At 44.2% G+C, this 20,861-nt stretch overlaps 1 protein-coding gene across 1 annotated transcript in view; it reads left to right on the top strand.

Moving 5' to 3' along the window:
* Positions 1 to 10,531, top strand: part of MYO1F (myosin IF) — a 235,841-nt gene extending 225,310 nt beyond the window's left edge. Inside the window, 2 exon segments of the mRNA XM_033955757.1 lie at positions 2,772 to 2,941; positions 9,552 to 10,531. Of these exon segments, the coding sequence (XP_033811648.1) occupies positions 2,772 to 2,941; positions 9,552 to 9,628 (247 nt within the window). The 3' untranslated portion in view covers positions 9,629 to 10,531.
* The last annotated feature ends 10,330 nt before the right edge of the window (positions 10,532 to 20,861 follow it).

Here is a 20,861-nt window from a genome sequence, read left to right as displayed (position 1 = left end):
ACTGTTCAGGCAATTAGGCCTGATGGGCCGCCGCGGGAGCGGACCGCTGGGCAGGATGGACCTCTGGTCTGACTCAGCGGAGGCAACTTCTTATGTTCTTATGTTCTTAACGCCTCGTCAATGAAAGCGTTAGCGACTAGTGCGGCAGGCAGTTGAATGCGCGGTATTCCGCGCGTTAACCACCTACCGCAGCTTGATAAAAGGAGCCCTATGTTAAGTTAGTCGGTCCATGGTAAGTCATGTTTGTTTTTTTATGTTAATTCCCCTTTTTTAATTGTCATGTATTATTTTAATGTACAACGCTTTGAATTTTATGTTTTGCATTTAATCAAATTTTAATAAACTATGAAACTATCTCATCTAACTGGCTATGTATCAGCTAGCTCCAGAAACTTAAAAATTCAATGCCGGTGCCTGAATAACGCCAAGAAATGAATTTCCAGGTTTAACATCGGTAGTGGTTAGCAAAACAATTGATCACTGCCAACTGAATATCAGGCCCAAAATGTTTTTCTGCTGATTCCTCTTTTGGGGTAATTTTTATACTGTGAGAGAACAGGTTATTGCCATGTTTTACTGCATATGGATTTACCTCAAGTCTATCTACCAGTACTCTACCAAAAATCTGGAAGAAAGCTATAATTCATTCTTTAATTAAAGACCATACTGCGACATTTGAAAGATTGGCTGCTTGGTGAGACTCAATATACTCCTCTGGATTTTGAAGCTGCTTTTTATGCCCTTCATTCTTTTCACAGTCTTTTACATCTCCCTAGTAAAGATATACCGCCTGCACTCTGTTCTAGCATTCTTTTTAAATCTATGAGGGCTTTGGGGGGGGGGGAGTTTAATCTGCAAACTGGGCGGAGATCCTAGAGTAACTTCCCAACTATCTCTGAGAGGTAATTTGGCTTTCCCACTGGGTCAGGATAACCCGGCGTTTTGAGGTTGGGCTCACCGGGGATCAGTCTGGTGGAACATCTGTTGACCCCAGAGGGTACCCTGAAACCTTTAGTGGCTTTTGGTGATCAGCTAGGTAGGTGTTGGGGTGATCCTTTTTCTTACTGTCAGGCTAAACATTATATTCTTTCTCTATCTCAAGAGAGGCTTAAGCAGCCCATTGGGCAGGGTCTTTAGGACTTTTATTCCAGCATGGCCGCCTTTCAAACTTTGGGTTTTCATTACATAGAGCTTTGTCTAGGTTGGATAGTCCTAAAGATACACAGGGATTACAGTGGAAATGGAGCCATGAACTCCATGTGGATTTGAGTCATTGGAATAAGGACTAGGGGACACTTGATGAAGTTACAGGGAAATACTTTTCAAACCAATAGGAGGAAAATGTTTTTCATTCACGAGAATAGTTAAACTCTGGAACACATTGCCAGAGATTGTGGTAAGAGCGGCTAGTGTAGCTGGTTTTAAGAAAGGTTTGGACAATTTCCTGGAGGAAAAATCCATAGTCTGTTATTGAGAAAGACATGGGGGAAGCCATTGTTTGCCCTGGATCGGTAGCATGGAATGTTGCTACTCTTTTTGGCCAGGTACTAGGGATCTGGATTGGCCACCATGAGAACAGCCTATTGGGCTTGATGGACCTTTGGTCTGACCCAGTAAGGCTATTCTTATGCTCTTATATTCTTATCAGAGGAGGACTGAGGCTGGCGTGAGCAGGGGGGAGGAGTTCTTGCTCAGTGCCAGCAAGGCTAGAAGACTTGAAGAGGTATGTGGGGGGTGAGTGCATTTAAGAGACATCCCCATTGCCAGGGGGAGAGAAAAGACATGTCAGCGCCCTCGCTAAGATGGCACTTGGGGTGCTCTGCCCCCTACTCCCTCTCCCTTTATTGCATCACTGAGTTTACAGTAATTCCTGATAGCCCTACAAAGGTATCTATAAACAAGCAGGCACCAGTTGGCTACAACTCCCCAAGAGCTAACCAGGTCAGTGTTTGTGGGAGGCAAGAGTCAAATGGATGTTTAGGCAACAGCCTCTTTATTGTTAGTAGACACCAGTCACGTAACCATGGAGGGGGGGGGCATTGGGGGCCTGTGTCCCATCAAGTTGGACTCAGGCCCCCTCCAATATCATGGCAGCTGGTACTTGGCTGGAGGGGTGCTCAAGCCCCACCAATCAGAGTTTCCCTGAGGTTAGCAAGGGGCTCAGGCAGCTGATGCAGCACTTCTGTACATGCTCAGTTCACATATGAACTAAGCATCTGCAGAAGTGCTGCGTGTTAGAGGCTGGACAAGCCCGACAACTTCTGCTCCTCCAGCAGGGAAACTCTTTAGCTGGCGGGGCTTGAGCATCCCTGCCAACAAAGGTATGGGAAGGAGTTTCAGCAATGCCAGTGGTAGCTCGAGGGGGAGGGGTTCGGCAATAGCAGCGGTGGTAGCAGCAGTGTAGGGAGTTGGGGGGACTGAGAGGAAATGTTTGGTCTCCCCCAGTCCACCCTTAGGACCTCCCAAAAATAATCTTCTGACTATGCCCCTGGTATACACATTACAAAAGCTTGATGGTAAAACAAGATGGGGAGCTGGGTGCTGGATAAAGTATAGCATTTGTGTGCTATTTTAAACAAGATGGTACACACCCATAGATAAGGAGCACTATCTTATAAGCAGTCAGGCTTATACAGTTGGCTGGTGCAAATTATTGAGTTTCCACATTTCGGTTATAAGCTTTTCACCCTTGCAGAATTTGCAGAGGTTTAAACATTTGTTTTGATTCTTACTTTGTATTCATGCTGTTTGCATTCTCATTTTATTGGCAGGATGCAACGGAAGAGGAGCATAAGCCAGAGGCCCCAGCCAGCAGTGGGAAGGCCCAAACCCCAGCCTAGGCCATCAGGCCCCAAGTGTCGGGCCATGTACCAGTATATTGGACAAGATGTGGACGAGCTCAGCTTTAATGTCAATGACATGATTGATATCTTAACGGAAGGTATATGGAGAAAAAGCTTTGACTTTTTATTTCTAATGTGTTCATAGACTTTTGAAATATATCAGGTTTAAACTCTTTCATTTTAAAGAGCATAATACAGACAGCGGCAGTAGTTGTTGAATATACAGCGCCGAGTACGCCTTTCAACACTATAGAAATGATAAATAATAGTAGTAGTGTAAGCTTCTCTCATGTACTGCTTTACCACAGGAAAGGTAAGGCTGGGTTTACAGCATGCACGCCCTTCAGTAGAGATGGGGAAACCCTCCCAAAGTCTATATTGCTCTACTCTGCCATTTGGAACATCTCCAAGAAGGGATGAGTAGTCATTGCTGAAGAAGTAGCCTTTTAAAGGCGCGTTTCACGTAATCAATAACGCTTATTGGGGAGGCTCCATCTGTCTGTCCATCCATCCATACACATAGCTACAAAGACACACACAAGGTTAAAAAAAGACATGCACACACTCACAAAGACAAAAAACATAGCCGCAAAGACACAAAGCTGCACTCACAAATACGCACACTTCATACATCTACCCATCTTGGTTTACGATGAAGCAGTTAAGTGCTGCTGAATATATATATGCTTTAGGGCTAACCCCCTCCTGCCAAATTAAATCATTTTAAACATCGGGCCCTTTAATTCAATCACTAGCACTACAATCTCACCACATACAAAACCAGGATGGGGGAGACAGGTGCCCCTTGGCAGTAGTCTCAGTGCTATGCAGAACATACAGTAGCAAGAAAAAGTATTTCATATTTGCTAGAGCCCTAGAAGCAGTTTAGGGTAAAATGGACCTTGTAAATTCTGTAAGTAGTTTGGAACACAAGACCGTGTTAGCCTTCAATTATATTGTGGTTAAGATGAAGCAGTGGTGGAAGAGCCATTTAAACAGTGGAAGGGTGGCATCAAATGGGTCAACAACCCAAAGAGGTAACCATTGTCCTTATGTTCTTTCTCCCCTATCCCTGAGCTTCTCTTCAGCCCGCAAACAACTGTAATTCCCAGTGGTCCCATCACCTTCTTAAAATGTTCTGAATTTTCTGAGTGTGATTTTCACTATCCACCTGGGCCCTTATATTAACTTCTACCCTTCTGTCCCTATCTGAGGGCAACCTGGTGTCACTGAAATTGTTTTAAATCACTTCTGTGAATTCCCAAGCTTCTCTCTCTCCTTTCCTTAATCATTCAGCAGTCAGGGAGGCTAAATTTCACATGGAGGAGTCTCTGGCAAAGAACATCCAGAAGAGAGATAAATCCTTCTTCAGGTATATCAGTGATAGAAGTAAAAACTCTGGCGGGATTGTACATCTTAGGAAACCAAACGGAGACTATGTGGAAAAGGATTCCGAAAAAGCCCAGCTATTAAATGAATACTTCAGCTCAGTCTTCACCCGTGAAGTGCCGGGGCTTGGCCCTCAACTACAGACAAGGGCAGACTCAGTTGACCCATTTAGTAACTTCGAATTCACGCCCAGCAGTGTCTACGATGAGCTGTCAAAACTCAAGGTTAACAAGGCAATGGGGCCTGACAACCTACACCCCAGGGTGCTTAGGGAGTTAAGTGATGTCTTGGCAGAGCCACTGTCAGCACTCTTCAACCTCTCCCTTAGTACAGGAAGCGTCCCGTTGGACTGGAGAATGGCTAACGTCATTCCACTCCACAAGAAAGGCTCAAAGATGGAGACAGCAAACTACAGACCAGTGAGTCTAACATCTATAGTGAGCAAACTTATGGAAACTCTGATCAAACGACAATTGGATAAGATTCTGGATGAGGAAAATCTACGGGACCCCCGTCAACATGGATTTACTAAGGGGAGATCATGTCAATCCAACCTGATCAGCTTCTTTGACTGGGTGACGGGGAAGCTGGATGTTGGGGAGTCCCTGGACATCGTGTACCTGGACTTTAGCAAAGCATTCGATAGCGTACCACACCGCAGGTTGCTGAACAAGATGAGTTCTATAGGATTAGGTGACACATTGACGAAATGGGTTAGGAACTGGCTTGGTGGTAGGCTTCAAAGGGTAGTGGTGAACGGCACCCCCTCAGAAATGACGGAGGTGATCAGTGGAGTGCCACAGGGTTCGGTCTTGGGACCGACCCTATTACATAGAAACATAGAAACATAGAAAAAGCGGCAGAAAAGGGCTATAGCCCACCAAGTCTGCCCATTCCAAGTATCCCCCCCCTGAATTTACTCCCTTAAAGATCCCACGTGAGTATCCCATTTTTTCTTAAAATCCGTTACGCTACTGGCCTTTATCACCTGGGGTGGGAGTCTGTTCCAATGATCCACCACTCTTTCGGTGAAGAAGTACTTCCTGGGATCGCCATGAAACTTCCCTCCCCTGATTTTCAGCGGATGCCCTCTGGTGGTTGAGGGTCCCATGAGCCAGAAGATATCATCTTCTGACTCGATGCGTCCCGTGATGTACTTATACGTTTCAATCATATCTCCCCGTTCTCTTCTTTCCTCAAGTGAGTACAGCCGCAACTTCTTTAGTCTTTCTTCATACGTGAGATCCTTGAGCCCCATGACCATCCTGGTGGCCGTTCGCTGAACCGACTCGATCCTCAGCACGTCCTTTCGGTAGTGTGGGCTCCAAAACTGAACACAGTACTCTAAGTGAGGCCTCACTATGGCTCTGTACAACGGCATCATAACCTCAGGTCTCCTGCTGACGAAACCTCTACGGATACACCCCATCATTTGTCTTGCCCTGGAGGAAGCCTTCTCCACTTGATTGGCAACCTTCATATCCTCGCTAATGATCACTCCTAGATCTCGTTCCGCCGTAGTTCTAACCAAGGTCTCACCATTTAGTACATAAGTTCTACGGGGGTTTCTCTTGCCCAAGTGCATTATCTTGCATTTTTTAGCATTGAAGCCTAGCTGCCAAGTTTTTGACCATTGTTCCAGCAGCAGTAGGTCGTGTGTCATATTATCAGGTAATAAGCATCTGCCTACTATGTTACAAAGTTTGGCATCGTCGGCGAACAGTGATACCCTTCCTCTAAGTCCTTTCGTCATATCTCTTATGAATAAATTGAATAGGATCGGACCCAGGTCCGATCCCTGCGGCACTCCACTGATCACGTCCGATGCTTTGGATGGGGTACCGTTTACCACCACCTTCTGAAGTCTACTGCTCAGCCAATCCCCAACCCATGTAGTTAGAATGTCTCCTAATCCCATCGATTTCAGCTTGTTCAGTAATCTTCGATGAGGGACGCTATCAAATGCTTTACTGAAGTCCAAGTATACCACGTCCAGTGATTCTCCGGCGTCCAGTTGTCTGGTAACCCAGTCAAAAAAGCTAATCAGATTAGATTGGCAGGATCTACCCCGGGTGAACCCGTGTTGGTGTGGATCACGCAGTTTTTCTTCATCTAGGATTGTGTCAATATTCTGTTTGATCAGTGTTTCCATGAGTTTACACACTATAGACGTGAGACTCACTGGTCTGTAGTTTGCTGTCTCTGTCCTGCAGCCCTTTTTGTGGAGTGGGATTACGTTGGCTGTTTTCCAGTCTAATGGGACCCTTCCTGTGCTTAGGGAAAGATTGAAAAGAACAGATAATGGTTCTGCCAGGACTTCCCTTAACTCCCTGAGCATTCTGGGGTGTAGGTTATCTGGTCCCATGGCTTTGTTTACTTTGAGTCTTGAAAGTTCGCCGTAGACACTACTGGGCGTAAATTCGAAATCTTGAAACGGGTCTTTCCGGTTATCTCCCGTCTGCAGCTGTGGACCAGCTCCCGGCGCTTCGCGGGTGAAAACTGAACAGAAGTATTGGTTTAGTAATTCTGCCTTCACAGAGTCTGATTCTGCAAAGTTACCGTCCGATTGCTTCAGGCGTACTATCCCATCTTTGTTTCTTTTTCTGTCGCTAATATAGCTGAAGAAAGATTTATCCCCTTTCTTAATTTTCCGTGCTAGCTCTTCCTCCATTCGGAGTTTGGCCTCTCTGACTGCTGTTTTGACAGCTTTAGATCTGTCTAGATAGTCCTCTTTTGCCCCCTCTTTGCCTAAATGTTTGTAGGCGATAAAAGCGTCTCTTTTCTGTTTAACTAGGTCTGAAATTTCTTTACTGAACCATTGGGGTCTTTTGTTTCTCCTGCGTTTACTTACAGTCTTTATGTATCGGTCTGTTGCTTCGTGTAGTATGGACTTCAGAGACGACCACATATCCTCCACATTATCAGTTTTTGCTTGTTTATGTAGCTCCTCATGGACGAAATCTCCCATGCAGTTGAAGTCTGTGCCTCTAAAGTTGAGAACCCTTGTTGCTGTGTTTGTTTTCGGGAATCCTTTCTTGAGGTTGAGCCAAACCATATTGTGATTGCTGGAGGCCAGTGTTTCTCCTACTGAGACTTCCGTGACGCTATCTCCGTTGGTGAGAACCAGGTCTAGTAACGCCTTGTCCCTGGTGGGTTCCAATACCAATTGCTTGAGACGTGCGCCCTTTATGGAGTTTAATATTCTTCTGGTGCTACCCGTAGTCGCGGAGAGTGTGTCCCAATCTGCATCTGGCATGTTGAAGTCTCCTAGCATTACAGAGTCCCCGCGTAGTGTGATATTCTCTATGTCCTCGATTAATTCCATGTCTTTGTCCTCCTGTTGCCTGGGAGGTCTATATATCACACCAAGGTATAGGCATCTTTCATTCCCTCTGGCCAGGTTCACCCAGAGGGATTCCCCAGTGTATCTAACATCTGTGATTCTGGTGGTTTTGATGCTTTCCTTAGTGTATAGCGCTACTCCTCCTCCCAATTTACCCACTCGGTCGCAGCGAAGTAGGTTGTACCCTGGTATAACCATATCCCACCCATGCGATTCCGTGAACCAGGTTTCAGATATCGCTATCACGTCAAGATCGGCATTTATTTCAGTCTCTAATTCTAGAATCTTATTGCCCAAGCTGTGCGCATTAACATACATGGCCCTCCATTTCTGTGAAGAGTTTACTTTATGAGTTAGTGTGGCTCCTAAATTATCAGTGATATTTCTCCCTGAATTAATGTGGATGTCATTGGTACTTACCTTAGACTTGGTAGTGTGAGTGCGACTTGCCTCCTCAGGGTGGTTTCTTACTGCTCTGGGATATAAGTATGTACCCTCCCCCAACTTACCTAGTTTAAAGCCCTATGGAGTAGGCGGGCCAATCGATGTCCAAATACGTTTCTACCTCTTCTGGTTAGGTGGAGTCCATCTGGTCCTTGTAGTCCCTGGAGCGTCTCGCCGTGGTTTAGGAATCCAAAGTTCATTTCTCTGCACCATTCTCGGAGCCATTCGTTAGTCCGTTGAATACGCTCTTCTCTAGCTCTGCCTTTGTTTCTTACTTCTTATTCAACATCTTTATAAGAGACTTGGCAGAAGGGCTTCGAGGTAAAATAGCCTTATTCGCCGATGACGCCAAACTAAGTAATGTAGTGGGAAAATGTACAACGGACGAAGATTCAATGCCCGACAACATGATGCACGACCTACTCCTACTGGAGCGCTGGTCTAGGACCTGGCAACTCAGCTTCAATGCCAAAAAATGCAAAGTCATGCACCTAGGCAACCATAATCCATATAAGACTTATACTCTTAATGGTGAGATCCTAACAAGAACGGTAGCAGAACGGGACTTGGGGGTGATCGTCAGTGAGGACATGAAGGCTGCCAGTCAGGTAGAGCAGGCCTCATCCAAGGCAAGACAGATCGTAGGTTGCATACGCAGGGGTTTCGTCAGCCGTAAGCTGGAAGTCATTATGCCATTGTATAGATCCATGGTGAGGCCCCACCTGGAATACTGTGTGCAATTCTGGAGACCACATTATCGCAAAGATGTGCTGAGATTGGAGTCGGTTCAGAGAATGGCCACCCGGATGGTCTCGGGACTCAAAGATCTCCCGTACGAAGAAAGGTTAGACAAACTGCAGCTATACTCGCTTGAGGAGCGCAGAGAGAGGGGGGACATGATCGAGACGTTCAAGTATCTCACGGGCCGCATCGTAGCGGAAGAAGATATCTTCTTTTTCAAGGGACCCACGGCAACAAGAGGGCATCCGTGGAAAATCAGAGGCGGGAAACTACGAGGTGACACCAGGAAATTCTTTTTCACTGAAAGGGTGGTTGATCGCTGGAATAATCTTCCACTGCAGGTGATTGAGGCCAGCAGCGTGCCTGATTTTAAGGCCAAATGGGATCGACACGTGGGCTCTATTCACTAGGCAAAGGTAGGGGAGGGTCATTAGGGTGGGCAGACTAGATGGGCCGTGGCCCTTATCTGCCGTCTATTTCTATGTTTCTATGTTTCATTCTTTCTCTATCTCTGATATTCTCTATAGCTGTACCTTCATATTTACCTTGGGCTCTCCCTATGGCATCTTTCAGGCCTCTTTTTTTATGTTTTCAGATATGATTTGTTTGAAAATGTATACAATTTGAAGAAAACATAAAATCCTAAATGCACATAGAGAGACATTTCTGCAAGCTCCACCTTTGACATCTTCCTGGACAGAAAGCAAGAGGGGAAGTAATGTGGGGAGGGGCAATAATAATCATGAAACGTAGTCTCCTTTCACTGACTTTTGATGTTTTTCTTCCTGTAGATCCCTCAGGTTGGTGGAAAGGCAGACTCCAAGGTAAAGAGGGACTCTTCCCAGCAAACTATGTACAAAAGCTCTAACCTTCATCCAAGAAACCTGCACTGTTTGCTCATGACAGGAGAGAGCCCTAGATGTGTCTCACTTCATTTCCTGTTACCAGAAACAGTGTCCTCTGCTGCACCAGTACAAACCCACCAATCCAGCACCGCCATACAAAGCAGGAAGCCTGGTTGGGCATCTACTCCTTGGGCTGGGCATGCTAATAACTGCAGCACATCTAGCCTTCACCAGAAGAAAAACCAAGGACTGCTTACAGATGATCGAAAATCAGTATCAGAATTAGCTCTATTGCCAGGATCATCCTATTTCCTTAGTCACAGGAGGGCACTGCAGTACTTGATTATAACTGTGAGAAGGAATATGGAAATACTTGGACATCTGATTGATATTACTTAATGAAAGTTGTAATAGAAGGGCTAAAGCATAATTTTCACTATTTTTCCAATAGAAGCCACTTTGGTAGGAAAAGCAAAAACTCAATGTAGGCCAAGAAAAACGCCAGACAAAATGGATAGTATATTGAGGAAGGGCAGGGAATCATCCAATGACACAACTGCCCTGATGGGTTTCTCCCTTTGAAGCGAACGGCCTAGCTTAGCTTCTCAGGCACATTCAGAGTGACTTGTGTAACTAAAATAGTCTATTCCCCAGCTGTTTTTTCCTTCTCTAAGCCATCTTTCCCTAAACATTTTCTATCTGTTCTGCAGTTCCTCCCCCCACCCTACATACACCCTCCTCCAACTCTATATTCCAGCCAGTTCCAGTCTTCATCCCCATCCCAGTCCATTCCCACCATCAGCCTTCACCATCTTGTCTCTACCTAAAACCCTTTTTATGTTCCAAACTGTTTATTGGTCAAAAAATGCAATCCCAAATCACAATGGCAACAAGTAACACAAACCAATTTTCATAAACCCCAAAAACCCACCCCCCTCCCCTAAAGAAAAAAAAGGGGAAAGAAAGGAGGCATGGAGCAGCATGAGAGCAAGTACTACAGATACTACAAGTAGACAACCACTCTACAGTCAAATATTCATGGCTACAAGCATACCCAGTCAAGGAGGCCCAAAAAGGCTCCCATATAAGTTGTAATTGGCGTCCTTTAACTGAGTCCATCTCAGGAATGTACAAGCGTTCCATCTTCAATTGAGAAATCATCAAGGATCTTCATTGCATATTTCCGCCAAGGATTGTCCCTGCAATGGCAGGATGAATTAGGAGAAGGATATAACATTAATTAAGATTTAGAGCACATCTCTTCATTAATAGTTCAGGGTGAGTTGCATGTGAGATAGTGCAAACTGTATTATCTGTGGGGACTTATTAATTATGCACTTAACTTGAAAGTGTTAAAGTGTGTTAGTAAATGATTTATTGGAGAGAGAAGTGACTTGGCTAGCATGGCAGTAGAGTGTAAGTGGGATTTGAAACCCACTTTCTCAGCCCGGATCTCTAGGGGTCTCAAAGTCCCTCCTTGAGGGCCGCAATCCAGTCGGGTTTTCAGGATTTCCCCAATGAATATGCATTGAAAGCAGTGCATGCACATAGATCTCATGCATATTCATTGGGGAAATCCTGAAAACCCGACTGGATTGCGGCCCTCAAGGAGGGACTTTGAGACCCCTAGAGCTTTAAGTGCTAAGCTAATTCTCTATTCCCTGGATAACTGTGGACAACAGTTATTGAAGATGGTTCTGACTGAGTGGAAAACCCACAGAAATAGGAGTGATCAGACAGACCAAACTTCTCCCTAACTACCTCCTCCCCTCAAGTTAGTCTCTTTTGGGGGGTATATAGTAAAGTATTATACAAACAGGGGATTAGGAGTGAATTTATTCTGATTCTCATTTAAATTTGGGGTGGCAGAGAATGGTTGGCGTTATGGGTGAGTATATAAGATAGATTTGTAGGGGAAGGTGTTATTCACAAAGGACTTTTCCCTACTCCAGGTCTAAGGGCTTTCGTATTTTAACTTGATATTGTCTGTGTTCAGTATTAACAAGGTGGGGGTTTTTTCCTCTTGTACCTATGTTTAAACTTGATAAGTTGAAAGAAGTACCTCTTTATGATGATTGTAACAAAATCAGAATAAGATTTGTACAGTAGCAATGCATTTTTTTTTTGGAATGGTTAAAAAGGAAACATGAATCTGTATTTTATTGTTTTGGAATTTTATAAAAATACTGTAATTTTAAATAAAGTGGCTGAGATTAGCTGGGAATGACCACAGTGCCCTCATGCCTATGCTTAAAACATGTTAACATACCAATATGTAGAAACCAACATTTCAAAATAAATAGGGGTGCCAAACACTATACAAATTACCCCTCCCTGGACACAATGAAAAAGGTTGCTCAATTTTGGGAGTGATCGTACCACTCACAGGCACCCATAAAGCAAGCTCTTATACACAAGTAAAAATAGTTAAATTGGGTTTGAAAAATGAGAGCTGCAGTACCAGTTATCAGGGCTGTGACTCAAGCCCACCCTTAATAAGCATTTGTGATCTGATTACCTTTAATAAATACATAATAAGAGGATGCATTTTAAATTTCCAATCTAGATACAAAGTTTCAAAGGGAAAGTATGTGTACACTTTTCATTTACCCACAACTCATAAAAACGCTACATGAGTACCAAACACCTAGGGTTAACCCTGTCACTAAGTGAACTAGGCATCCACCTAGAGCAGCAAAATTTGCTTATAGGACCTGCATTACACTCAGTCTCTTCATTGCTCAGGGCAGGTACAGGAGAAGATATTAGGGGCAGTAGTAGTCCAGAGGAGAAATGCTGGTAACCTGTGGGAGAGGAGGGAAGTAAAGAAGGGAAGGAGAAAAGATAGACACTTGGGGGGAGGTAGAGAAGGGAAGGGAAAATGCTGACCTGAGGAGAGGATATAGTAAGTCCCTGAGAACCCCCTTGGAGGTTTGCCTAAGATGTCCAATACTCTTGGGCCAGCCCTAAACCACTTGTGGACTTTGCACCTGGTTTTTGTGTGAGTGAAATTTCAGTAGAAAAAAATGTATGTAGTTTTGAAAATGTAATCTATGTGCACAATTTTCCTCCAATTCCCCCACTCCTCCCCCTCACCCATGTTCTCAAAGTCTGACTAACTGGAACACCACACCTATTTTAGCAAGAGAGGGTATAACCAATTAAGGAGCCCTTTTACTAAACCATGGTAACATTTGCAGTTATCGCAGTTTAACACGGAAATATACCACATGGATGCTGCAAATTTTAATAATAATAATAATAACTTTATTTTTCTATACCGCCATAGTCAGGTGACTTCTATGCGGTTCACACTGTAAGAAGGCTGGACATTCAGCGAATAACAAGGTCACAATACAATACAATAAGTCAACATACAATACAAGACAAAACAATACAATACAGTACAATACAATACAATGAGTGTATACAACACAGTACAATATAATACAACGAGTCTGAATATACTACAATACAATAAGTCTAAAGACAACACCATACATAAGTCTAATACAGTATCGTACAATGAGTCTAAATATAATACAATAGTGAAGAGGGGAAAGTTACAGATTGGGGTTCAATGGGTAATGAGTAACTGAGTATTTCTTTAGAACTTCCATTTGAATTGGAGTACTATGGATAGCGAATATCTGAGTACATGAGGGGCATCTTGAGAAAGAAAGAAAGGCGTTTAGAGGGAGGGGAGTCCTAGTGCGGGAGGGGACAATTTTAGTCCGTGAATTTTTCGAATAGGGCGGTTTTGATCGATTTGCGGAATGCACTGTAAGACAGGTTGGGTTCGTTTATGTAGTTTTTCAGCCAAACTTGCTGTCTGTTCGCTTGGAACTTAAAGGTTCTATCCAGGAATGATTTGTATCTGCAGCCCGTAATCTTTGGGTATGCAAATATGTTTTTGTTTCTGGTCGCTCGTGTGGGGTTGTGTAGAATGAAGTGAGTTTGTAGGTATGAAGGTGCTAGTCCCCAGACTTGCTTGAAACAGGTGCAAGCAAATTTGAATAGTATTCGCGCTTCTATTGGAAGCCAGTGCAGCTTTTTATAGTAGGGGCTGATGTGGTCGTTTTTTCTTAGTCCGAAGATTAGTCGAACGGCGGTGTTTTGTATTAATCTCAGTTTTTTTTATTGTTTTTTGTGGGATGCCCAAGTAGATGATGTTGCAGTAGTCAAGAATGGATAAGATCAGTGCCTGTACCAGCAACCTGAATGATGTTGGGTCAAAGTATTTTTTTATGGTCCTTAGTTTCCATAGCGTGTAAAAACATTTTTTCCCTAGTGAGTTTGTGTGGTCGGTCATAGTTAGGTGTGTGTCTAGGGTGATACCAAGTATTTTTATGTTATTAGAAATTGGGTATTCGTGATTGTTTATTTTTATCGATGTTCTCGTAATTTTGTCATTAGGACTATGTGGCAATCAGTGGAGATGGCACCTATATTTTCTAATGCAAATCACTGATTTATGTGGCAATCAGTGGAGATGGCACCTATATTTTCTAATGCTAATCCCACATTAAAGTGGCAATCATCATGAGGCACCTGGCCACAGTTAACATGGAAGCACTTACCACCTCCTAATTAGAAGGCACTAAGGGCCAGATTCTATAAATGGCATCCTAGTTTGGCACATTAACTGAGATCACCTAGCTACGCCTAACCTAAATTCCTTCAAATAGTTAAATGGCATGGTAATTGACCGCACTATTGAAGTTAATTGAATAATTAATTAAAAAAAATAAAATTAAAAAGTTAGGCACAGAATTACGCAAGGCACCTATGTCGAGGCACCTTCTGATGCCTAATGACACCTACTTGAAAAGTAGGCATAATTATTGGCAGATAATAGGCATGGTTGAATTAGGCACCACTAGGTGTCTGAGTAAGGCACCGGTACAGGCCTAATATACTGGCGCTTACCTCCAGGATGCCTAGTGACACCTAAGCACACCTAGGCACCACTAGGCGGGATTCTATAAACATCGCCTAATGGTTGACATCCTCACTGAGCAGTGCCTACAATGTAGACACCGCTTAGCGCCATTCATAGAATCCGGCCCTAAATACACCAACATTAAATGTGCATTATGCAATTAGCATACAGTATGTGCACATGCTAGTTGGCTGACACTTCCATGCCTGCTTTCCACCCATGCCATGCCCCTTGACAGAAATATTCAGTAATGCACATTTTAACACATGGAAACAAGCAAACTACTAGGGTTTTGTAGAAGTTTGCCTGTTTCTAAGCATTAAGGACCTGATTCTGTAAGCGGCACCTGTCACAGTAGGTGGCTACAAAACAGGCACCTGCCGCGTGTCAACCACTGACAGGCGCTGCTTCCAGAATCGCAGCTCCCAATGTCTCTAGGCACTAGAAATGTAGATGAGGGTTTTACAGGCCTAAATTTCCGGCACCAAAGGTCCTTCCTGAATTGTAACCAGTGGTACATAGTGATGCCAAAGTCCGGTGCCACCCCTAACTATGCCCACTTCCAGGTTTCAGCATCACTATGCTCCACAAGTTGCCAGGGTCCTAGGTTCTGGTCCCCGAGGCCAAGTAGTGGCAGCTTTTTTTTTTTTTTTACAAGGTTTTAATTGGGTTTTAATGGCACAACCAATTATCGCACCTCTTAAACCCAATTAAACCAATTAAGATAAGAGGCTGTAGGATGACTTTTGTGAAATCTGACCCTAATTGCTTAATGAACTTTAATAAAGAAGGTACAATATATTGTAAACGCTCATCCAAGGACCCTCACTATCTATCACTCTTACATTTTACTAGCTCAGGCATCTGTTGTAAGGATGGATGGGTGCTTTCTAAAATAGATGAAAGCTGTGCCAACATGCAGTAGTTAAGGCTGAAATTATGACTACTGACGCCACTGCTCACATCAAACCTGTGCTAACTCTCAACCTCTTTGCAAGATTCCTCAGGGCAAATCTAAGATGCATGTTAAAAAAATATAAATAACAATAATCCTTAATAAATAAAGTGGAAAATGCCAAACTGTGCGTCACCTTTTCTTTGATATGTGTACAGAGCTGGGTATTGCAAGGAAAGAGACTTTTAAGACCATCCTGGACTTTTGAACATCCATCCCAATGCACTGTGGTACTTGTAGTCCCCACTACTACTATGTGAGCTCAGTTTTGCAAGTACATCAGCAGAGAGGTTTTAGACAGCCAGGGTGTGCCTAAAATCTCCTTCCTGGAACTACTGTAGATTACTTCACAGTTGTAGGTCTACTGATTTTTATAGCACCTTCCCAGTGCCAAGGATTTTTACAGAGGGGGAAGTGTTTGTAATATTTATATAGCACTGTCAGTGTGCTCAAACAAGGACTTGATTGTTCCCAGCAGGGTCTTACACAGGCAGCCCCTTTACATGTGGCTTAGAAGTGCAGACTAAAACTAAAAGCATTTGCAACTAGAGGGCACTATATGAAAACTTATTTAACTGTAAATTGAACCTCAAGATAGTTGTCATCTTTGCAAATAATAACTATCCTATGTTCAAAGTACAGAAGGATACTCAGGCCTGGTAGGATATTGTAGTTAACATATGACATATTCTAACAAGAAGTCCCACCTAAAACTAAATGAGCTCCTGCAGGCAAATATCCCACATTTTCCCTCGATGATGTATAAAAGGGTTAGTTTGTTTCTTAAGTATTCTGGACCATTTTGTCTGAGGGCCTTGAAAATCAAACACAGAAATTTAAATTTAGCCTGGTAGCCAGTGTAGTTTGTGCAGGAAGTTACGTCTCTTGCAGCCTTCTATCAGTCGTGCTGCAGCATTCTAAATTGCAGCTAATGAAAATTCTTTTTTGTTACACCGGTTTATAGGGCATTGCAGTTATCATGTTATCATGGCATGGACCACTTTGGTCAAACTTGTCTTTTCAATATGTGGAGAAAAATTTCATAGCTGCCAAAGATGATAAAGACAATTTTTTTGCGGGATCAGAGTAAGTAATGAGTCTAGCAATATCCCAAGATTCCTAACCTGTGATTTGGGGGGAATTCATACTTCCCAAAAGATATTTTGAAATCAGGTCTTTGTCCACTTGTGTTAGGACCCCAAAGAATCTCTGTTTTGATTGGGTTCAGGCAGAGTTTGTTGTTGTTTGCCCATTCCTGAGTTGCGGTTAGACAGGCAGTCAGTTTACTAAAAGCTGTGGGTAGATCTGGATGGATGGGTATGAATAGTTGCACATCATAAGTGATAAGTGACAATATGATCAATAGCACATACTATCTCTATGTGATTTGTATTCTTGCAGTGTGCATACCAACTGGGATCTTCTGGGTCTCTCGAAAGTCCCTGGGTCTTTTCAAATGGAATAAGAACATAAGCCGTGCCTCTGCTGGGTCAGACCAGAGGTCCATCATGCCCAGCAGTCCGCTCATGCGGTGGCCCATCAGGTCCAGGACCTGTATAGTAACCCTCTATCTTAATCACCAAGTTTACTTGTAAAGGAGTATAATTGCATCTAGTCTTTATTTAATTTCAAACATTGTCCTGGGTAACTGCATGCCTGTTACTATAAATACTGACTTATTGCTAGTTTCTGAATACAGTAGTTGAATTGGATTGGATTTATTACATTTGATATACTGATTAGAGTATTAAGTGGTTTACAATACTACTATATTAGAAATGGAGGTTATAGCAAAAAAGAAATGCTAATTGTGGCCGGGCCAGGCCCCAGGTGAGTGGGCAAACCCGGCTCAGACCGCAGGTAAGATTTATTTGTGCGCCTTTTATATGATGGATGGAAGGAAAACCCGGACACTGGATTTCTTAACCAAAACTTAACCGGGTTTATTAAGGAAAAAGAAAAAAGTCCCAAAATAAACAATTGCTTCTCCTAGGCATTGATTATGCAGTTCCTTCTCACTTAAGTCCAGTGCACTTTCTCTGTGCCTCAGTCCAGGGACTGGACAGTCCTTGTCCACAAAAAGGATAAATCAAAATCAAATATGCTTTTCAGTCCCTTCAATGTCCAATATTCTCCCTTCTCAGGGTAGCTGGCTTCTATTAGCCACAGCTCTTGACAGCACGGCTGAGCACTGCAGGTGCCAGCCTTCCTTTCAAATATCTTTCCAGTCAGAGAGAAAAAGAAACATCTTCTCTCACACTATTTCCCCCTTTAGCACTTTGTCCCCTTTTAGGACGCTCACAGCCCTGCCTTGCAGGCTGTGTGGAGCAAGCCTCCCGTTACCAAGGTCTCCAGGCCCACCCGATATGACCCTGACGTCCTTCATCTTAAGTTCTTTGAGGACGGGGTGCAATGAGGTTTAAAGAAACACTGTTTTAATTAGGCACTGCTGCCTTACCACTACCTGCAGCTTTACTCTAGCTCAGGTTTCTTTGGCAAAGACTTGTCTCATTGCTAGGAGGAAGAAAACAGCCACCCACCACTCAATCTTATGTCCATGTCCTCCTTCAACACACTTTCTTCTGGGTCAGCTTCACTGTACATGTCCCATTCTGTATCCCTGGGACTGGAGGTTTCCATGAAGTCCTCCACTTCCTGCTTTACCTCCCATTCCCCTCTCTGAGTGCTTGGGAGCTTTTCTGAACAATTTTATTAATTATAATAAACTTCCAGCCCTTCACCCCAAGGCTTAATTGGAAAGTTACTGTACCTCCCTGGAGTCAGGCTTTCTTTCTTTGCTGGCTGGCCCCGTGAAAACCCTCCTTCCTGGTGGATAGGAAAAGTTTGGAAACTGCCCTTCTCGTGTGGTGCTCTGCCTTTCCAATTGGGATCAGCTATGTCCCCCTTGATCTCTCTCCAGTCTTGCTACTTGAGGCTTACGAGCCTGCAGACCACGGTGGCTGACTCCACCCCCTTCTGGATTGGTTTCACGTTTCTCCTTAGCTCTGGGAAAGGAGTAATAGGGGATAGGCTCTGTTTTCTGTGCCCTCCCTGCCTGAATTACTGGCTGTGACATCACTTGCCTTTTCTCCTGTCTCTCTGGCTGTACTGAACTAGTGCTTTTAGCAGGGTGTACAGGCTTTATTTTAGGGATTGCAGGTTTAAGGGCAGTACTTTTGACTAGGCTAGCAGTCTTTTTAACCGTGATAGGAGCTTCCCTGTCACATAATACAATAGGGATAGGATTTACATGTTTATAAACCATAGAAAGCTAGAAGACAACAGAGAGAATGAAAGAGGAAGAAATGAGAAAGGGAGCAGGGGTAATGAACAGATGGGAATCAGAGACACAAAATCAGTAAGAATTAGAGGCATCGCTGCTGATGCAAGCACTTGCTCATAGACTATGAAGAAAAATCACATAGGGTTCCATAATGTGTCTGTGGAATGTCTGTGGAATGCAGTTTATGATAAAATCTTTGTTGAATTTGCTTCTCCTTTATAAAGAGTCCCCTTTCTCTGCCCTGATTTTCAAAACATTGTTTCAGCTTACATTTTCTTCAGTTTGTTGCCTACCACATTTAACCCCAAACTCATATTACTTTTCTAAGCTGAATCTTGATTGCTTTTAATTACAGTTATGCAATTCTTGTTTAGTTTAGTCTAGTCATGATGTAACACCCTAGTTTTCATACCTTGGTATTCTTTTTCCAGAATTTAATCCTAGGGTGTAACACTTCTTTTTTTTTTCTTGCTACTCACATAATCGTAAGAACATAAGAATAGCCTTAATAGGTCAGACCAATAGTCCATCTAGCCTAGTAGCCTGTCTTCACAGTGGCCAATCTAGGTCCCTAGTACCTGGCAAAAACCCAAGAAATAGCAACATTCCATGCTATCGATCCAGGGCAAACAGTGGCTTCCCCCATGTCCGCCTCAATAACAGACTATGGACTTTTCCTCCAGGAAATTGTCCAAACCTTTCTTAAAACCAACTACGTTAACCACTTTTACTATAACCTCTATAAGAACATAAGAATAGCCTTACTGGGTCAGACCAATGGTCCATCTAACCCAGTAGCCCATATATAAGGTGACCATACGTCCCATTTTGAACGGGACTGTCCCATTTTGGGATCCCCTGTCCCGTTGTCCTCACACACAGCTTCGGGATGCCGAAATATCCCGTTTTCAGGGACAGCGTCCCGAAGCTGTGCGCGGGGACAACAGGACACCTGCCACGCAAAAAAAAGCCTCCCTCCAGTGCCCGATTTAAACCCCCCTCCTCTGCTCTCCTTCTTACCTCCTTGCTGCCGCTGCTGGTAATCACCGTCCAGAAGCCTTCTTCCTGATGTCAATTCTGACGTTAGAGAGGACATTTCGAGTCAGTCAGGCAGCGATTGGCTGGCCCAGAACGTCCTCTCCGACGTCAGAATTGACGTCGGGAAGAAGGCTTCTGAGCGGACCGTTTTTTTTTTTTTTTATGACAAGATCTTTTTATTTAGTAAATTGTATACAGAAACAGTGGCATACCAAGGGGTGGGTGGGGGAGCGGTCCACCCCGGGTGCACGCCACAAGGGGGTGTACAGCCAGCCACCCTCCCTATTCTGCTGCTGCTGCTTTCCTTAACCAGCAGCAGCGGCAGTAAACTGTAAAGAGGGTTGTCTGCGGCCCATCTTGTGCTCCCTCCGGTGGTTCTTCAGCTTCTGGCCGGCTCCCCTGCTCAAAGCCACGGCCGTCGGCTCCTCACGCGATCCGCGGCTGCGTTGGAAGCATTCCCTCTGACATCACGACGTCAGAGAGAAGGCTTCTGACGCGGACGCGGGTCTTGAGAGGTGTAGACGCCCACGGCTTTGAGCAGGGGAGCCAGCCAGAAGAAATGGGGAAGAGAAATGTTGCTGCTGCACAGGGAGTGGGGGGGGGGCAAGGGTAGAAATGCTGCACTGGCAAGGGGAGGGAATGCTGCTACAGCACAGGGATGGGGGGTTTAGAAATGCTGCACAGGCAAGGGGGAAGAGAAATGCTGCACAGGCAAGGGAGAGAGAAATGCTACACAGGCAAGGGGAGAGAAATGCTGCTGCACAGGGAAATGGGGAGAGAAATGCTGCTACTGCAGCACCCAATTGGGGAGAGAGAGGGAAGGAGTGAGAAGGAAGACAAGGGAGAGGAACCAGAGATGCCAAGTCCATGGGAGGGAGGGAAAGGAAAAAAAGGAAAGGAGATACCAGATCATGGAGGGGGAGGAAGAGATGCCATGGCATGGGGGGAGGGAAGGGAAGGTGATAGAGATACCAGACCATGGTGTGGAGTGGAGTGGGAAGGAAAGGAGAAGAGAAGAGAAAGAGAGAAATGCCAAAG

This window comes from Geotrypetes seraphini, chromosome 8, assembly GCF_902459505.1.
Source record: "Geotrypetes seraphini chromosome 8, aGeoSer1.1, whole genome shotgun sequence".
Classification (NCBI taxonomy): Eukaryota; Metazoa; Chordata; class Amphibia; order Gymnophiona; family Dermophiidae; genus Geotrypetes; species Geotrypetes seraphini.
Note: the sequence above shows the minus strand (reverse complement) of the source record. Positions and strands in the feature narration are given on the sequence as shown.